Here is a 20,583-nt window from a genome sequence, read left to right as displayed (position 1 = left end):
CATCTGTAAGACCAGGATGAAGCTATTTCCTCACAGAAATTTTGTAACGGAATAAATGTTTGTGAAGTGCTTGAAAGATTTCAGAAGGAAAGCACCACTGGCGGGTAAAATCTTGTAACTGTTTCTTTGGCTTCAGTACTGCAGTGCAAGCCAACAAGCAATATTGATGTCTGTAAAATTATCCAGGCCAGTCCTCAGTGCTGCCGTCCGGGAGGCTCCAGAAATTGGCAAGACCGGTTCCTGCATCTGCAGTGATTCTCCAAAGCTCATTTAGCTTCAAGCTTTTCACTGGCTCTCCCTGGAGAAAATCCTTAATTAGAAATTTCCTTCAGCTATGCTTTTTAATCATACCTATTGCTTTATAGATTTTTTTTCTACTATCCTATGCTTTCCATTTTTTGGCTCACTGCATTTTAAGCAGTAAGACAAGTTCCAGCATGTCTCCTCGTCCGGAGGAATTTAAATATCAATTAAAAGAAACCATTGATGTCAGCCAGGATGAATTTCTTCCTACTGATTTTTAAAATCGTTGCTTTTGCAATGTCAGGTTAACGCTTACAATCAACTCATTTACAAATGCTTTAAAAAATGCCTGTGCTGGGGTGGGGGGGCAGCTTTTCTGAATTTTACAAAACCGCGTATAAGCAAACCCCAAAATGCAGTGATCTGGTTTTGCGCGCGGTTAAGCGAGGGTGTAACTTCAGTTACATGAACCTTGCCGTTGACTTCAGGGAGGCCAGCTCTGCTAACTCGTAATAGACTGCTGGAGCATTAGGGCACAAATGCGTGATTTTATTGAACCCTTTTCTCCCAGTTGCATAAAATCCACATATTTTCCAAATAAAATCACTTCATCTTTAAAAGGGAAATGACGGCTTTCTGTGGTAATGTCACTTTGAACTCTGAAAAATACTTAAATAGGCCAAAGTTAGAAATTTAGATACTCAAAGAGCTTGGAGGCCTAAAAACACATTCTCCAAAACTCCAAGCGGCAAATGCTGCTTACACCAAGGAGCAAACCCTGCTCAAGTAGGTGGAAGCATAGCACCTCTCCCAAGTTCCGTATGCCCGGTGCTAATGTCAGCACTGAGATAAGCCACTAAGCTGTGTTTTCAAATTCGTATTTGAACTTCTGCTGCCCTTGGAATAACAACTTCAGTGAAGCTACAGATGTGATTTTCCATAAAACCCAGCATTTTTAAATGTGCAAAGGTGTTGGAGAGGAGCTATCTTTAGAAAATCAACTCCAGAAATCACTAAAGCAAAATTTTACCTCAGATTTGCAATTGCGAAGAAAGCAACTTGTAAGGTGTTAAGAACATTGCATGAGTTGCGTGAAAAAAAGTTGCGTTCTGTAAATGACCATTTTATCAGCCGTCCATCGTACTGACAGCGGCAATGACATGAGGAGCTTGGTTTGCATACAGCCTTGCATGTTTGGAAACAAAGAAAGAAGGAACGGGCTTGTGCGGCGAATTTTTGATAGCACTTGAGTTCCCAAGTGTGCAGGTAATAAGACCACAGTATTACACACCTGCACCTTTAGTCAGTTAAATAAATTTTATCTGTGAGGTGCAAAAATGATTTTAGGAAAACAGCGTAACATAAACTGCACCGGAGGATATGAATTTGTTTGGGGGTTTTTATTCCTCTGTACGGAAAGAGCTTTCTGTTGTTTCCCTCATTTTATTTGAGAAACTCCAGCTACTCTGCAGAGAGAAGAATGATGTGATGACTAACACCCCTGATAACTCCGAAGGGTTTCTAGCTGTCATCCTCTGCCAAGGGGGTTTGCACCTGAGGCACATCTTGGATGAGAAAGCGCGTATCCCTGCACAGCTTCTGACCAGCTCTGAAAGCACCATTCTCGCGGCCGAATCCTTACGTGCCACCTGCATCTCCCAGCTCTCCTTTGCCCTTAAGTCGCCTCGAACTAACTGCAGCGCGCAGGGCACGTCCCGCCCTGCCCCGGGACCCGGTATGGCCTCCCCACCCCCACTCACTTCTGTTCTCCTGTCATACGATTTCTTTCTAGAGCTTTTACAAAAGTTTGCTTAGCTTTTTGCACTTTATGGAGGCTCCTAATCCAATAATGTCTGTTGAGAGCATGGTATTTTGCCTGCTCATTTATTAATCGGTTGTCATACTGGGAAATACCATTTATGTAATTTTCTCCAATACCTTTATTGAGGCATTCCATTTCTTAATACTTTTTAAATCTCCCGAATTATCTGCAGTCATCTCTCATCTCTCAACAAAATCAGTCCCTGATAACCGGGACCACAACTCACATCCACGTCTGTATTACTTCTTCAGTGATTTTTTCTTAACTTAATAAATAACACTACCTCACAGGTGATGCTGTGAATGAAATGTGAAGTCACCCGTTAACTTTTTAGGAGTTTATATAAAATCCTTGTTCTTTGTGCCCAGCTTCATACAGGTTCACGTGTACATGAATAGACATACAGAACTTAGAAACCTCATGTTGCACATTTTTTAAAAAACCTTATTATTAATTCAGCTTTTTCTGTTAAGACCACAGTTTGCTTGAACGATAAGTCATGCTACTGCTAAACTGTTATTTTTTAATATAACATAAAGACCTCTAGAGTCCTGATAGTGCTTTTAGCTACTCCATAGGAGCAGAAAGCCTTATAAATTATAAACATGTGTATTAATTTTTAAATCAGTCTAAAAATGCTAGCCCTAAGGAACTGATGGACTAGAGCAACAGAACTTAGCAAGGACAGAGGTTAATTGGTAAGAGAAAGTGTAGGGTTTATCCCTGAAATGAACAAATCTCTATCCCCTCACTCCCCCCCTAAGGCCCTAGGGCTTCAATAAGTTTTGCAAGTATAACTTCTGAAAATGTTGCCCTGTGTTCCCATCAGGATATTCAGTAACTACAAACTCCTATTTTAACGGGAGCTTTAACAGCCTCCCCAAAGAGGGCATTTTGTAATACCCTGTCATTTTAAGAGCTCTCCTCCGATGTGAGGTAAGAATGTTAGCATCTTACAAAACAGTAACTGCTCCTGAGACAAAGCACTGGGTTTATTTTTTCACTATTATCCCTGGTCTTGTTGGAACAGGTCAAGATCAAGATCTTTGACAGCAGGCTTCCAGTTATCTTATCCTGCTTTAAAGTATTTCCAGGGCTGCATAATCCCACTTGTTTGCTACCTACATCTTTTCCTCCAGAAACACATGAATAGTGAGAAAAGAACCTGAAAAGGGAACGCCTTGCTCCCCAGCCCCTTCTCTGCCGGCTGTCACTTGCAGGAGCAGCACTGGCTAAGGCTTACCAAGTTGAAACCAAAAATTGGTTTTACAAGATTACTGAGCTAGTGCAGCTGGAAATGCTGTTCTTTCTTTAGCATTCGGCAACTGTCCTTGAGCAATATTGCCAAGACCGATACTGTCAGACGTATTTAGTATCCAGCAAGCATGGCTTGCATGGCAAGTATCCGGCAAGCATGGCTTACCAGGACTGTAACCCCGTCAGCATTTACAGATGCGCTCTACTTGAAGTGGAAGATGATATTCTTGCGCTTTTAAATTCTGGTTATTCATCGAGATGAAGCTAAGCGACTCGTATGGTGAGCGGCTAAGTTTCTTCCTTGTAATTCTCTTCAGATAGGAAAGACTTGGTGGTATAAAATCTCCTTGGCACACAGTCAGTGGCCTCCTCTTACTGTAGATGCTGTTTCGCAGAATGCTTCATGCGTTCCTGCATACCCTTTCTTTTCGTGGCTGCGTGTCAAAGCAGTAACTGTAGATCTTTTCTATGCTCGAAATCTTTCCTGTTAAAATGACAAAGGCCTTCCAACAGGCATTGACTGAAATTCAGTGTTTGTATGAAGCAGCATTCTCCTCTCAGACTGAAGTACCAGTTGCTTTTGGTATAACGTACACGCTGTAGTGAAACACCATCTTGCTGTTATCAGGTCAGGCACGCAACTTACGCTCTCAGCTTTCAGTGCGTCTCAGCCCCGCCTGCTGATGTCCAAAGGAAGCAGGGGACTGATGCCATCTGGCTGGGTTTCCTAAGCACTTCTGAAAAACATCTCTGCGTAACCTTGGCTCAAAGTATAGTGGATAGATGAAAATATTACATGGGAAGAAATAACAAAATGCTACATACACCATCACAGATAAACAGGGCTCTGTGCATGGGAATATTAACCCAGAACTGCCTGCCCCTTACTTCTGCAAAGACAGAGGGATGCTGGCAACAGGGGAGGTAACAACAGCAGCCAATGATGTGGGGCAATATGAAAAAGTCCTGAGCACCTGGAAAGCCCTTCCAACTTTTCCAAGTCTTTGAATGTACCAAACTGGCATCCTGGAACATCAGGAAAAGTCTCCCGCCCTTCTAGAGCGGAGTGCTACTGAGTGTTCCCGTGGGCCACTGGTGCAGCCTTAGTGCCACCAGGCTGGGGATAGAAAGGAAAAATAGGGGCACAGAAGCAAGATGGGAGCTGGCTGCTAAGTCACAGCAAAGCTCAGCAACACCGAAACGGGAAGGAATTATTGGAGCTTTATACTAAACTCACAGTTTTGTTCTTGCATGAAGCTAGCTACAGAAGAGGAAATTTAGTATGGAGTCGAAGCTGGGACCGAAGGAAAAAAGGCACCAGTCTGGAGCCAAATCAGAACGTTCAATAAAGTCTTCCAATATGTGAAGCAGAAGGAAAGCAGTCTGAAAAGCATCTCCTGTTGCACCTGGCAGGTGCATTAGAACTCATTTACTTTCATTCTACAAAGGGAAACACAGTCACTGTTTGGTGACTGGCACACTGGATTATTTTTGCCTCTAGCTTTGCGTGCAAAAATCAATTCAAGCGTGGAAATGAACCCGAGTACGGGAAAGTGAGCCAATACTGTCAGCACAGAATAATGATGCAGCAGTGGCAATAATGTAACTTTTTCCGAAGAAAAGAAGTTTATGAAAAAATGTCATTTCCTATAGCAGTGAAGGTACGTTAGACTGGAGGAAGACTGTGGGAACTTCCCAGCTCTCAATTACATATTCACACACTTGTAAAGTTCCAGAAACACTTTATTTAAAAACGGAGTTGTAAATGCATATAACAAAATAACATACATAATAAATGTAACAAAAATAAATAAGGAGAACATGTTCATACAAAATAAGAACATAGTAATGCAAAATGCTTATTACAGAACGTAAAGGTATAAACGCCTGAAGGAACACAAACAGAATCTCGCATGAAGAGCCGGCACCTTTAATCCCCCCTAGCCATTTCCTACTTTCCACTCGAGTCCGCGGAAAAATTATGTTCCCAAGCATTAAACAAAAGAAGGAATTATGGTGATGGTTTGGTACACTTGTTTTTCAACAACACCTAGCTCTAGTCTCGATTTATTTTTGCCCTTCTGCACCTTCTAAAACTTTTCTTGTAGCCTCTGTAAACTAGTGTAGTTCAGGCTTCCACAGTTAGCTGGAGCAGAGCATATTGAGTCATACATGAAGGCTGTTTGCTTTTAATTTTTTAAAGAAAATATGAAATCCATTATACAACAGATTAGTGGTTTTGTTTTTACATCTCTACAAAAAAAGTTTTTGCATTTTTATTAACTGGTCCAACTTTTACTGACTTCTGAAAGCCTGTACAATTTAAAAGTGTACAGAAAGTAGGTTTTTTTAAACAAATGTCATATAGGATTATTGCTGAAATATTAAAGACCATTTCATAAAAGCTGCAAAACTGTATCTTTAACCTTAATATATAGAGACTGATGCAAACATAGGAAAATTCCAGTCTATTAGTTACATTTAACAGAAATAACATTCCTCCAAATTACAGTGTTCTGGAAATACAAAGTAATTTACTTTTATTTTTATTATTATTTCCAAATGTTAAGTTACTGGGACAACTTATAAGGAAAATAGGCTTATATAGGAAACTTTAAATAGACTTGCTTTTCAGTGGTAAAGCAAAATGTCTATGTTAGCAGTCGTCTTCCAGAATCCTTTTAAATATGTAAGACAGAGACAGCTTTACTAGCAAGACTACAGGAAAATATACAGAAGCAAATAAAATCATTTGCTTGGGAGTGCATCTATCGATCAAGCAAATTATGACAACTCTATTTCCAAGTCCCCTAAAGAAAATTTTACATCTCATGATCATTCCAAGGAACAGTAATTTCTTCTGTAAGCTTATGTTGCATTTAAATTGGTGAGAGCCCATTTGCCTCAATATGCTTTAAAATGTCCCATGTTGCTGTATGTTTAAATTTGTTTCCTAGTTTCAACAAACATTTGGACAGAAATGAGATATGAAATACTTCTACTTTCATTAACATCAAAAAGACATTTGAAGAAGATCAAAAAGTGCCAAATAGTCCTTTCGGAAAGTGGATTAAAACACTGCAATGATAATACAAGTAGAGTATTATCAGTTTTCTATGTACACCAAAACACTGCTTGCTGTTTAATGATATCGATATGTTCACCTATCACTCCCAGCAAATCTTAGTGCAAACATAATATGTGAACTTCGTAAACCCCAAGACAATTTACGCAGCAACAAGGTTATATAAATCACAGAACTGTTTTGAGATTTTCAGTACACAAGAATGAATGCTTTCTGAAATCTGTCTTACCTGTTGCAGTAATGTGTCATTGTAGTCAGAGATAATGTTTCCTATACAAATCATCTAATTCAGAATCAAATGCAACTGTTCAACAGTTCTGTACAAACTTTAGTGGAGGAAGTCCATTCATTAGAGCAGCTTGGCAAAGAGATTTGGGGTTTCAGTAACATTAAATGTTAGACTGCTTGCATGGCTTTTAAAAAGAAATAAATCTATTAAGGGAAAACTGCTGATATAATAATTCTTTTGCAAAGCACACAACCACAAAGGGCAAACCTGCCACAATCTGCTTTCCTACACTGGTATCTATGCATATCTTTATGATTTGAAAAGGATTTGTGTGACAATCAAAGCATCACAGTTAAAGAAAAGTGGTTTAATAAAACAACTGCTGTTTGACCAAGCCTTTTTTTTTTTTTTTAAATTATAAAACCAATATTATAATTTTTCCTTTATTCCTAAACATTCCACATGAAAGGTTTTTGTATCAACACTGAGATGTCACTCACGCAGGGTGGCATCTTCCTCTTCCCCATCTGGGTTAAACCTATTGAAATGTATGCTGAAATCTGACTCGGATTCAGCATTCTCAAATTCAGCCGCAACAGGGACGGCGGCGGGTCGAAGAGCCCGAGCTTCGGGCTGGCAGTTTGGCTGCACTTGAGGGCGCGTACTTTGGGAAACGGGACTGGACTTCGGCTTCGGCTGAGCTGGTAAGATGGGGCTGGCGAATCCCAAGCTGCTCAGAGCATCCAGGGTACCATCAGGGTCGATCATAGCATTAATTGCTAAGCAACCAAGAAAAGATGAAAGGGATAGGGAAGAAACCATAAAAAATACAGTTTTCTGTTACAATACAAATACAAATCAAATACAAAAATCCTGTTGTAACACTTTTATTTTTATGACAGACGTGAGCTTTTATGTGTGCTGCCCACTACAAAGGAGTGGTCTATCCAACATATATGTAGCTGATACGTATACTTAAAAGCATTTACAAATATTAAAACTTTGGATGAAATGAAACTGCACAAACTAAACACTGTCTGATGTGTGGACAGGAAAGAGAGATGACAAACTGTCTATGATTAGCTTATAGGGACTGAAAGATGGGATTTTTAGTCATGTTTGAGGAGCTTTTTCTCTACTATTACCATTCTCTAATATTACCATAACATACATTATTACCGTTACCAATACATATTATTATATTATGCTTCATTCAACCCCACCCTCCCAAATATCCACAGCTGCTAAGTCCATGACTGAATGAAATTTGTATAAAAGAACAATCATTTATCCTTTTTAATGCATAGCGATGGACTTATTGTCCCTCTCCCTCCGCATAGTGAGGGCAAACTGAAGCACCTAGTACGACTGTACTATTAACACGTTGTCACATTTAACAGAACCTCTCTCTTTTTTATTTCCAAAACTGCACTAACATCTATTTGAACACCACTGCGTACACAGGGGAATGATTTGGCCTCTTTCTCTGGGCCCTATTTCTTTGTTATGTTCTCTAAACACAATATAATTTGTAATAAATTAACATTTTTTAATTATAGCTGAGCATGAAACAAATACTGATTTGTCTATAAAGGTGGCTAAACATTCTTTTTTAAAACATGTTTCATTGTAGGATCAGAACACTAAAAATAACAAATATAGGAAATTTACAACAAATACAATGATTATATATAAGCATGGACCATTAATCCATTTGACCACTGCAAATTAAACTACAAACTAAGTATAACAAGACACAAATAAGATTGCAACTTCTTTTTAAAATATACTCAGTTTTTAAGTTGATTTTGATAAATGGAATATATGTCTAAATAGCAGACTTCGTAAGTGCAACATACTTCTTTCCATTTTATACATAGATAAGTCTTTGCACGTGAAAAGCAAAGTAACTTTTCTATTTTGTAGTCTGTGGGCTCCCCAGGTACAAAGAGTGGATTCAGTAGTGTGAAGGGAAAATGTCAAGAGCTAATCCTAAATTTTCATTTTATTGTATCAGATAACTTTTTTTTTTGAGATTTCCTATAGATATGGTCCCAGTGCATTCCTTATACTGAACTGTGCTACACATTAGGGTGTTACTGATACGCAAAGACTATTTTATAAAGCTTAATCTCAGAATTCTGCATTTCAATATTTACCCATAAAAATATTTCTATTAAGAATGTTTTACAAATAATTCCTTTGGGATTCTCTGAACTATTTCATTTTTAGTTGAGCCTCTTCTCACCCATATATAAAGATATCACTCTCCTGTTTTAAAATAATTCAGTGATGTTTCTTTACCAAGTGTGCCAGCAATTATATGATATTAATGTACGTAACTGATACTGTGAGTATATTTTAATAAAATGTGATAACTTTGTTTCATGATATACATATATATATATTAAAAAAAACTAAAGCAAGCAACAACAGAGAAGAGTGAAAAAAAGATTTGTACCTTGAAGCTGTTTCTCAACTCGTTTCAGTTCCTGTAAGATTGATGATATTTCCTAGGGAAGAAACAAACGTTTTTCATTAAGGAAAAAGAGACTCAAACTACCTTTCAGTTGTAACCAATCCCCCTCCCCAACCACTGCAATATGCTATTTGGGTTGTCCCTCCTGGTATCAAGAACACCCTTGGCTGGTGGTGGCCCAGCCATGTCGCTACTTCTTCTCAAGCACAGACTTCTAGACACCACGGTTCTGTAGAAATGGGGCGAAGTAACAGCAAACCTTTAAAGGAAAGTTACAGCTTAAACCCAGTATTAATGGAAGAGGGTGATTTATAACCTTGTTCGGATGTGAGTCAGAATAGAAAGATGACTGCATTGGGATTTTGCCTGCAACCATTGGGCCCTGTGCCCATGAGACCCTGTACAGCACACCAATGTTGGGGCCTCAGCACTTGTTTGCCTTACAAGTTTTTCTCCTCTGTGCTGCACTACTTGCTAACACAGATGTAGCCACAGCAACGCACTCAGAAACACATCATTAAATGTACCACATCTTAAATTATAAATATGTAAATCCTACAACTGAAGGATCCTATGCTGAAGAATACTGTTAATCCAACTGCTGAGGAGAGCTATCAGTGGTCTTCAAAAGCTGAGAATTTTCAAAGGCACTGATTTCAGAAACCCACTTAACCCATTTCAGAAACCCATTCTGTACTAAGTAATGTGATTTTTGTGGGTGGCAAAGAGATTGATTACCTTGGATTTTACAAAGTCATTATCTTTAAGCAGTTTCCACATCTGAGCTGGACACAAATGTCCCAAGGACAAAACAAACATCAGTTACAATTGTCCTCTGTTAACTTTTAATAACATTCTGTGGTAAAAATAAGCACTGCATTTGAACAATATATTGCTCTGAAAACTGAGCAGAACCTTAAAAATCAGTGCATAGACAAAAAAACCCCCAACATACACTTTCAAACAATGCGAGATGCTTTAATGCACTGAAAAAAATTATGAAAAATGCTGAACTTACTTAAGAATAAATATACAGCTAATCTTTTTCTTTTTAATGAATGCCTTAATTTTAGAATGAAGCATTTAGAACGTAACACACTAAACTATGGTCTTTTTCGGGAAATGGATAGGGTAAGAGAAACTCCTTACATTATCATATTTCTAAAATCAGAAACTTCCATGAGTAACTTGCTTAATTAAACTTAAAAAAAAAAAACAACCCAAACTGTCAGTGTATCTAATGAATTATAATACTGAGTTACTAATGATTGCTCTTAAAAAATATACCATTCTGCAGTCGTTACGGGCCAAGTTTTTAACACTTCCAGGAAAAATCAATCTGGATGAGTTTAATAACTCATGATGAGCTAAGTGAGAGAAGTGCTAGCCAGTTCAATGCCAGAGGAAATGTGTTCACGTTCTGCTTCTGAGCAGTCCAGTACAAAGTATGTGAGAAGGAGTTTCCTCTCCCACCTTTCCCTCTGAAAAGAAAACCGCCTCTGTAAGCTGACATTCTTAACAGCACTATAATCCAGACGGGATAACGTAGCTAGACTCTCCGCCTGCTCTCACATACAGAGATGTTTTTCAAGCCCTGCACTCTGTGTTTAGAAGCAGAGAAGTGTCCTAGGAAACAACACGGGTGCTCTGCTCCCTCACACTTCACACAGGCTGGCCATGAAATGGCCCCGATTAGGCAGGGGTAGAAGACCACATGAATAACTAGAGTTGTAGTTGGTACCCTATGGTTATTACTTCCACACAAACCCAACATGATTATTTTTCATTGAAGAATGCTTTTATTGCAATGTGTCTACAGATCATTTTCATTCACATATAGCAAAATACAACTATTTCTCTAAATATTAATAATCAGTATTAACAGTATTAAGTATTACATATTAAGTATTAATAATCAGGAGGTAAAGTAGTCTTTAGATTGTAAAACAAGTTCATTCGAAAGCAACCCAACATTCAAACTAATGGTTGTTACCTTTTGTTAAACAAAAGTACTGATGGTCTGTATATAGTCTGAACCCCTTTTATTGCATTCTTTAGCTGAGAATTTCCCCTGAACAATTACTTAAGACTGTTCCTTTATAAGATAGTAAGTCTGAGTAATTATTAAAGAAGATTACATTCATTCTTGAAATATACTGAGTGTCTACATAAAACCTTTTAAAGATTTTTCCCTTTATATCACTGAAAAAACACATTCCTCTACTCATTATTTAGAAATCAGGTAAGAGGCTCATTCAGTCCCGGAAAAGACAACTATTCATACCATGCTTGATGTTTTCACAATAGGAACTTCACTTTCAGCTCGTAACTTGTTTTCAATTTCGTCCCAATTTCTGTCTTTGTCCTTAAATAATATTCTAGAAGAAAGAAATTCAAGAACAGTATGTTTAAAATAGACAAAAATAAACAAACTAAAACTGAAAGATTAGATACGTGATACAAGAAAGCAGCATAGGGAGCACTGAATAAAACTAAAATCTGAAATACTGAAAACTGGCAGAATCCAACCATACAGTTTAAATTTTCAGGGAAGCATACAGGCTTTCAGCGGTACCATTATTACTGACATTAAAATGGCAGTTCTGTAGCTAAGTACTTGCTTATGGTGTTGAAAAGACACAGCTGATTCTTTCCTCCAGCACGGAGACTTTTTTTTTAAATCCAACTATTTTATACTAGTCAGAGAATTCCCTATAAACACTGCATTTTACAACAACTGCAAAATAGAAGAGAGAGACTAACAATGGTAAATAAATGCAACCCTTTTACATTTCTATTTTATATTAATTTAATGAAAAATAAAATGCTTCAGAAAATTAAAAGAAAAATGCATTTCATAGAAGTGTTCATTGAAAAGTCTCAACACACAAATTGTATATACATGATTTAGTAATATCAGTATCACTTGTATTACATGTTTAAAGAAGTCACTTCTAATACTTGTAAAACCCCAAAACATACTGTGAGATTCCCTATTTTTGATGTTTTGCTTCCCTGCTGTGATAAACAATGTTTGTTTTCATTGTCATATCATAAACATCATTTAAACTGTCTACATTTGCACAATTTAAAAAAAAAAAAAAAAAAAGGAATGCGTGGATATTTAACATCTGGGTATTCTTTTTTTTTTTTTTTTTTTAAGTGACACCATGATGACATAGAGGAGTCCAAATCCACTTCTCTAATTGGTATTTCAGAGTTAAAAGTACAAAAATAGCTGCAGTAAAACTGCTGAGCAAACAAATCAACCCATTTAAAATCATGACCAAAAAGTAGTACATTTTAAAGAAGTTATTACTGTAATTTTTAAGGTGGAAATTCACAAAACCTTGCATCTCAAAGACTAAGAATTTGAAAGAAAGCTGAGAGACTTAGTACTGCTTTTCTGTTAATCGTTCTTCAGTTATTTATACCCTATGGAAAATCCCACTCTCTATTATTATCCTGTCAAGAAAGTCTAGTTTTTCGAAACATGTACCCTGTATTATCTCATCAGTACACAGATGTCCATAGACAGCCCATCCAGAAGCTGCTTTAACTCTTCTGTCTTTGAGGTCTTCACTCGCTGCTGCTTCAAACCACATTTTTGTCAGATGTTTCACTGAGAGGAAGTGCTACTCTCATGACACAACGCTATGGGATTGAGGCAAATGACCACTTCTGCAAGTAACTTTAGTGTATTAATGTACAAAGCATACAAAGAGTAAACATTAATACATACTTCTTCTTGGGGAAGGAAAAAACAAATTAAAAGTAATCAAAACTACAGTGAAGAAAACATGAAACACTTTATGGCCTCAAGTAGTGCCATCATCTTGTAACAAAGTTGATCATCAGAGATTGCTTTTATGTTCTGGAAGGGAGTGCAAAAATGTCACAAAGCCATACAACTGCAAACCTGGATACCAGAAAGTCCAATTACAATGGAAAATTTAGGACTTGCCTGACACTGATGAGTTTAAATAAATAAAAAGCAGAGCCAATTAAATCCTTTATAGGATCTTGCACTAAAAAAACAGGCAACTCCTGGAAATATTTTGATACAGTATACAGAGAATCTTACAGAGCTATACTTTCCATCCTTTTTTAGCATTTATATCACTCTGGAAATCAGCAGGAACATAGAAAATAAGGCTTTATTTAGCAGTAAACAGCACTAGTAGGAAAAGTATAGAAGTTATTGTGACACTGCTTGTTTTTTTCATTTACCTTGTTGCTCATGATATATTAAAATACTTCTATCTTTATGTATGTGATTAATGCCTTTGCTTGTGTATGTGGTGTTTTCAGTCTTACTACTTTTAGAGATAATGTTCTTACTTCTCTTTTACAATTTGAAAGCTTTCCATTTCATAGGTCATTTTATTAAAAAAAATTAGAAAAAACAGTGAAAACAGTAAAACCAGTGAAAACAATGCAAACAGTAATTTTAAAAATGTCATTATTTCCACTATAAAGTGGACAGACCAATTTGTTTTTGCAATAATTTTAGGAAGCCTATTTCCTTTTTACAACTTTTTTTCCAGTTCTTCATTTAGTACATTTTAACCTCCCAGGGGTCTTCACGTCTGTCTCCTTTGCTCTTCCTCCTTCTAACTCTTTATATTAAAAGAATGTATTTATAAATGCCTGACGTCTTCTGCTCTTGCCTTTCCCAGTCCTACTTTCTGGGGCAAATCTGCCTGAACTTTCTCATTTGGTTGTGCTCAGTCCCCATTTTTCTTTCACTGCACTTTGCAGGATGCACAGCAAACTGCAGAGACTGACAAGCAGTACCTGCACTGACCTGCATGCTTTGCCTAGATTTTGCCCGGCTGAAGAGGTACTTCCCTGCTACAAAGCAAGCCAATAACACTGCATTCACATTGTAGAGCACTGATAAAACCACATAGGTCTTCTCACTGCAAAACCTACTTACCTCTTCCCTCCGTAATCTCTGAAAACTTCTGCAAACTCATTACAACATATAAAAGACAGAAAAGCAAACAAACTGCATATCTGCTTCCTGAGAAGCCACCACAATAATTTGTTAGCAAAGAACAGGTTATAGGATGCACGGCAATAATGCTGCAGAATTTTAAAATACAATGTAGTTTTGCATACACCAGTAGATAGGAACCTAACTGATTATACAAAGCAATGAATAAAAATAAACTATAAAAAACATCACTTAGCAATACCCAAGCTATGACCCTATCCTGAAGAAAACTACAAATGTATAGAGGATATGGTGAAAGGAAAGAACCAGGCACCTGAATCTGGCTCAATCTGAACACCACACTAGGACTTGGGGGAAAAAAAAGTTTGGCCAGCACTGGGAGAAGCTAGCCTAGGAATAGAGCATCAAAAGCTTCTCTCAGTCCTATTTCTTGATATAAGGTAGGAACGATGACAGAACTCACTGGAACTTGGAACATTATCTATAAATTAGAAAACAGAAACAGCAGCTCTAATGAAGCAGGGAAGAAACCAGCCAAGCAAAAAGATATATATTTCCTTTTATCCTCATATTTATTTTCATTATTGATTTCAGCTCATTTTAATTTCTGATAGATCTGCTTGTCAAGAATGACTGAAAATATTTATGTGCTTAATACTTTAGCCAAACTGAAACTGGTCTTTTTGTAAAGCTAGCTATTGCAACTAAAATATAACAGAAAGAGCAGTGTTCACATTCACAGGAAGCACGTCTTTCTCCATTTCGACCCAGATAGGAAGGATGCAATTTTTTAATATGTATGATGCAATTTGTAAGGACCATAATTGCCCTACACTGTCTGTGCTCTCAGGAGAGAGGTTTACATTGGTGAACAAGAAAATTTGAGAGAGGACTTTTACAACACAGTCAGGCTTACTGGCTTACTCTTATTGCTGCCTCTATAAATTTCTCCTTTCCTTTCAGTTTCAAGTACTTTGGAAAAATACACAACTGCTAGCTTGATAAATCCAGATTGATTCTCATTGTATCTGGGCAGAAATTTTAACTGGCTTAATTCCAGCAAACAGAGTAGAAGCACACCAGTTGGTTGAACTCATGTACATCAAAACAAAGCTAAGGTAAAATCTGTAATAGGTCCTAGCTGCCTTATATGCTCTCTAAAAACGATTCTAAAACTATTGTTGTTTTTCTGATTCAAAATACTAATGACATTATGAATAACATCACATTATTCAAATCCATTCTGAGTAGCAGGAAAAGGAAGTTTTGATCACAGCTCTGAGGAATATGCTAAATAATTGCTTATTAATTAAAGTTTCTCCGCTGTATTTTTATAGAAATATGCAATGCCACTCTTTAAATGTATATAAAATGTTTATAAGTGTGCTTGTATTTATATCATACATGATCACATTCATTACAATGTAGCTGACCTACCTTTTAAGCTCAGAAAATTAATCAGAAAAGTGTAAGACTTCATTTTATAGTTACCTGCTTTTCTCAGAATGAATTTGCATACATAAATTTGTTTTAACTCACTGTACTGAACTCAGTTTTTTACCTTATGTAAACTACAGCTGTGCTAGTGACATGTTTACAGATCAGAAACTGCCAACCATCAAGAAAAATCAGCACGACGAAAAAAGTAGCGCATCTACTACCTACTGCTTCTGAGGAATTTAAAATACATATCATCCTAGACGCCTACCACAAACAAGTCAGTCAATAAGCAAGATTCTTGTTCCAATGATGCAGCTTTAAAAGGAAAAGAAAATATATTGGTAAGCAGAGTTCCTCATGGATGTCACTGTATTTTCCCAGAGAATTATGTGCAGAACAAAACTTAATGTAATATTTTGTTTCTACTTCCAAATTTCAAACGCCTTTTAAAATGACTTTCAAAGAATGGTCACGCTTAACTACCTCTGCATGTATTTTTTTGATCGTTTTTTTGAGATCAGCTATTAAAGTAAATGATAGCATGCACTCAGAGGTTGATTAAACTTGAACAAGGTGTGAACTTTTGCATAATTTGTAATAGATTCTGCATAATGAAGTTGAACTCTTAATTTGGCACAGCTTTTAAGAGTAACCATATTGTACACCTGCATTTAACAAACTCATTTGTATCTGAAATTTACAGAGCATATTCAAATAAGTAGTATGATACGCAAAAGAATGTATGTGGGGAAGCCAAAGAGGGAAAGGCAGCAAATGGCGTATTTCTAATATTATAATCCTGCAGCCCCCAAATGGTAAGTTGGGAAAAGAGAAATTAGATGAATATCAGTCCAGGAACACGTTCCCAGATAGTGGAAATAAGGTACTCGCAAAGGTTACCTGTAACCACCAGTAACAACACCACACAAAATCCCTCAGAACAGAAATAATAAGAATGGGCTACAGGCTTTTAAAGACTTGATTCTACACTCAGTAATACTCCTTCCTACTAGAAAGAGCAGGACTAGAAATGGCAGATAGCCTATAGTTTTTACCAATTTATATAGATTATTTTTTTTCTTCTTGATTTCTATGGTCAAGTCTTTTTTGGCACTCCCACGAGAACACAACCTTCAGATATGTTAGTATTTTGCTGCTTTTCCTAGTTACATCACCCTGTGCTGAAATAAATTTGTGATTTGGTGATTAATCTGCCACTCATCTCAGATTTCCATATCTGACACTTCCTACACAAACTTATCAATTACAGTATTTTCTCACATTCAGAAAATTATACATGAAGTTCAGCCAAATGACTTTCTTATTTTTTAATGTACTCTATTTTTAAGTTTTAAATTATTAACTGCACAAAGACATGAAGAAGGACACATGAATTACACAATTCTGAACTTTGTATTTAGAATTTTCAGTTATTCTTGTTGACCAAAGTGGTCACCACATGGTTGTACGCTCACTCATTCAAGTTAACCGGAGCCGTTGTAGAGCAACATGTTATCGTTTTTGACATGTCTATACCTCCTGTTAGCTACTGTGACATATTATGCAGGATCTAACTATCTAAGCAGGAATTTTCACATTGTCTCCAGAGCAAGTTCTTTTTCAGAAGATTTACTGAAACTGCTCTCCTCTGTACCATTTGTTTTTCTCCATAAAAACGGGTGATCCCTACAACAACTTGGCAAACATACAGGGACCGATTTTACATTCAGCAACATTTTAACCTTGTCTTTTAAGGAAGAGAGTTTTACAAGACTTGCATAGAGCTCATGTAGAATTTGCACAGCATCCGCATGTGTTGGAACAGCTCCTCTGCTGGAAGTATCATGAATATTGTTCAGTCCATGTAAACTTTGCTGATATTTATCTTCATATAATGTGAAATACACACAAGCAACAATGGAAAAATTATTCTTCCCAAATCTTTCTGAACGCTAAAAAGGCCATAGGTAACACTGCCTTTTTAATACACAAGGTGCTACTAAATACATTTCCTCTACCTATATTATACATATCTCTTCTACCAGTAGGAATGTTGATGAGAGCAGAGCATTTTCAGTAATAAAAATAACTTTTAAAAACACACCTGATTTTGCCAGCTGTTTTGTCTATGGATTGTCTTATCTTGCGAGAAAATTGGAAGACTGAGGACAACAGCAAACTGTCCCCCATAACCTGAAGTAAGTTTTCAAAAAAGAGGACGTTATTAGTTTAATGGGAAAAAAATACCAACAGTTCCATATATTTTGAAATCTTTTTTTAACTTTTAAAAAATCATACTTGTGTTCTAATCAGTATCATACACAAGCAATCATATTTGAACATTTTGCAAATTAAATAATACACAAATATTTTTTCCAGTATTAATGCCACCTGCCACGGGTAGGGAAGAAAGGATAGTGTCTAGAATATTAAGTGGGGAGACAACTGTAAAAGCTTAAAATAGACACATTACTAGAGAGAATCCTGTTGTGTACTCACTTCATCTCTGCTCCAAGTCCTTCTCCGGGTAATTGTTGGGGGATCGAGGGCATCTGTTAGCTGAGGTCTAGCATCATTAGGCCGACCATTCCCCTCTGGTGGTTTGGCATGCACTAGTGGAGGGATTTTTCTAAAATTGAGACTTTCATCAAATACTCGGTCAACCAACTGGGGGTAAAAGGACAATGCAGTTTATGAAACCTACTGGATACATGGGAGATCAGATTAGTATTTTTTTCATTCTGAAACAGTTTACAAGAAGCCTATCAAATAAAAATCATTCTGTTGTCTTGCATAGTATAAAATGAGGCATCTCTTATTTAACACTATGTTGTAAAAATGAAGGTCTTTTTTTCAAATACCAGACATACATGGCAAAATTAGAATACCCCACAGAAATTTTGCTTATGGGCAGGTAACATAATAGTTACCTATAAACTGGTATTGAATAATTTATTCCTTCGATTAATGGAATATATCTGTGGAATTAAGTACGGTACTATCAAATTTAGGTTTTTTTCCAGATTAGTCATAGTGTTACAGAAACACCTATACCTACTTAAAGGAGATACTGCCACCTGCAGTAGTATGTACACACTGTACAGTATTTTTTTTAAGAAGAAAATAATTTAGTAATATAAAAATCAGAGTGATCTAACTCGATCTGAGAAAATGAGCACTTTACTTCCTTGAAATTTAGCCATAAGTCCACGAGAATTAAAAATAAAATCTATGGGAGTGCAGTTACAATTTTTCTGAGTACACAAGTCATAGATTTCTTATCACTGTTTATATCTTTTTTTCCACAGAAAAAGACAGTATTATACTAAACACGGTAAATTAATGTATTAACCAAACTTTACGCACACAAAAATGAATAAACACATTTTGAAAGGAATACTACAAGGAAAAAAATGCAGTAAACATTTACAACATACTAGGATGAATTGTAATATGGTAGAAAGTGATGATTTAAATTCAGATTAACATTTTTACCAGCATTAGACCTGTGATGGTTACTAGAACAAGTTAGTCAATATATTCATAGAAGAGCACATCAGAGATAGTCAAAGAAAATAAGACTTATTAGAAGCACACGGCAAACTTATTTCAAGGCAGTTTTTGACAATGTTATCAAGAAAGAAAATCTAAAGTTATTGTTAACTGATGGTACCTAAGTGTTTCAGTGTTCAGAAGATGAAACTTTAATGTCACCTGTGAAAAGAGGGACTTTTTTGTTTTTAATAGCTATGCAAAGTATTAAATGTATACATTTCCATATATTTGTGCATACACATTAGTATCTTTAAATGCACTTAGATACTATCCAATGGCATCTAAGGCTACAAACAAGCAAGAAACAAATAACTATCTTGTCCTATGTTTCGTGGAAAAAAAGAGACAGACAGATAGTATGCATTCTTTTGACAAGCTGTGTTCATAGAATAATCTCTGGATTGGTTGTTTGTTGAAACGTAAAGGAACTTTAAATCAAAAAACAATGTAGAGATCATGCATACGGGTTGAGTGGAAATAACTAAAAAAGGCTATGCAAAAAGCTAAAAGCAAAAGAAATAAAGAAAAGGAAGAACCTTATGCATTTCTCCATGAAGATCTCCTACCTCTTCTCTAGTGTCTATGGCAGAGCCAGGGGTGGTGGCAGCAGTGCTTACTGTGGTACTGGGGGCAGTGCCTGACGAAGTCACTGAATCTATCTCTCCTGCTACATCGTTGATTTCCCGTGCGATGAGAGCCAGATCTTGACTGATCCTAGTAATAAAGAGAGTGTTACATTCTCCTCTACAAGTACTTCTGGACCAGTAGAGCCAACCTTCAGCCTTTGAGCTTCTAAGTTCTAGTTTCTGATAACTGTGCTATGAAAATATGTATGCCCAACTGAAAGTTTATTCGTAGAACCATAAAAGCAAATTTTTAACTGAAGCTTTGTGCTTGTTAAAGGTGAGCTTCTTTCAGCTCTTTATTTGCACTTTGTCTTCAAGTCAAAAACAATGGACACCATTGACCTAGAGATAGTTTATAGTTTAAGACTGAGTGAGCAGAATTTAAACTAGAAAGGCAAACATAATTAGAGAAATTTCCAAATTCCAACACTGGATTTTGTGGCTAACCATCAGCAATCTACAATAAAGTGCAACCTTGTGCAGCATAGATACACATTTAATTGGGATAAGGCTGTAGAAGAATATGCGGCAATTGCCTGTGACCACTCAAGACAGTATTTCTGAATTCAAAATATCAAAGACTGGAACACGAAAGCAGAAACCAAATCAATTGCTCATTTTAATAAATTAAAATATGGTAAGTGCCTATTAGTACATTAATTAATCTAACCTAATTACTACATCTTTTGGGTCAATTTTAATTTATATTTTGTGTTCTTATAGATATGTACCATCAAAACTCCGAGGTTTGAGCTAATATTCTAAGTAGTAAAGATACTAGAGCACCTACTTCCTTTGTTTCACACAACCATATAACTTTTTTTCTAAACCAGAGAAGTTGCTAATAATCACGTTGAATTTCTGGGACAAATTCTGGTATTTAATGA

General features: G+C 36.5%; 1 protein-coding gene across 3 annotated transcripts in view; it reads right to left on the bottom strand.

Annotated features, from left to right (window-relative positions):
- Window positions 1–5,070: 5,070 nt before the first annotated feature.
- The window catches only part of CEP170 (centrosomal protein 170), a 104,966-nt gene continuing 89,453 nt past the window's right edge, over window positions 5,071–20,583 (bottom strand). For 2 of the 3 annotated variants that reach the window (XM_082306961.1, XM_082306963.1), the window contains 6 exons: window positions 19,607–19,784; window positions 18,015–18,182; window positions 17,620–17,708; window positions 11,400–11,493; window positions 9,098–9,149; window positions 5,071–7,415 (listed from right to left, as the gene is read on the bottom strand). In XM_082306961.1, coding sequence (XP_082163087.1) covers window positions 7,129–7,415; window positions 9,098–9,149; window positions 11,400–11,493; window positions 17,620–17,708; window positions 18,015–18,182; window positions 19,607–19,784 — 868 coding nt within the window. In that variant the 3' untranslated portion in view covers window positions 5,071–7,128. The remainder of the gene's footprint in view (window positions 7,416–9,097; window positions 9,150–11,399; window positions 11,494–17,619; window positions 17,709–18,014; window positions 18,183–19,606; window positions 19,785–20,583) is intronic. The other variant, XM_082306962.1, reaches the window with a different exon arrangement.

This window comes from Platalea leucorodia, assembly GCF_965183815.1.
Source record: "Platalea leucorodia genome assembly, chromosome: 3".
NCBI classification, from domain to species: Eukaryota; Metazoa; Chordata; class Aves; order Pelecaniformes; family Threskiornithidae; genus Platalea; species Platalea leucorodia.
This window is presented reverse-complemented; position numbering and strand designations above follow the sequence as displayed.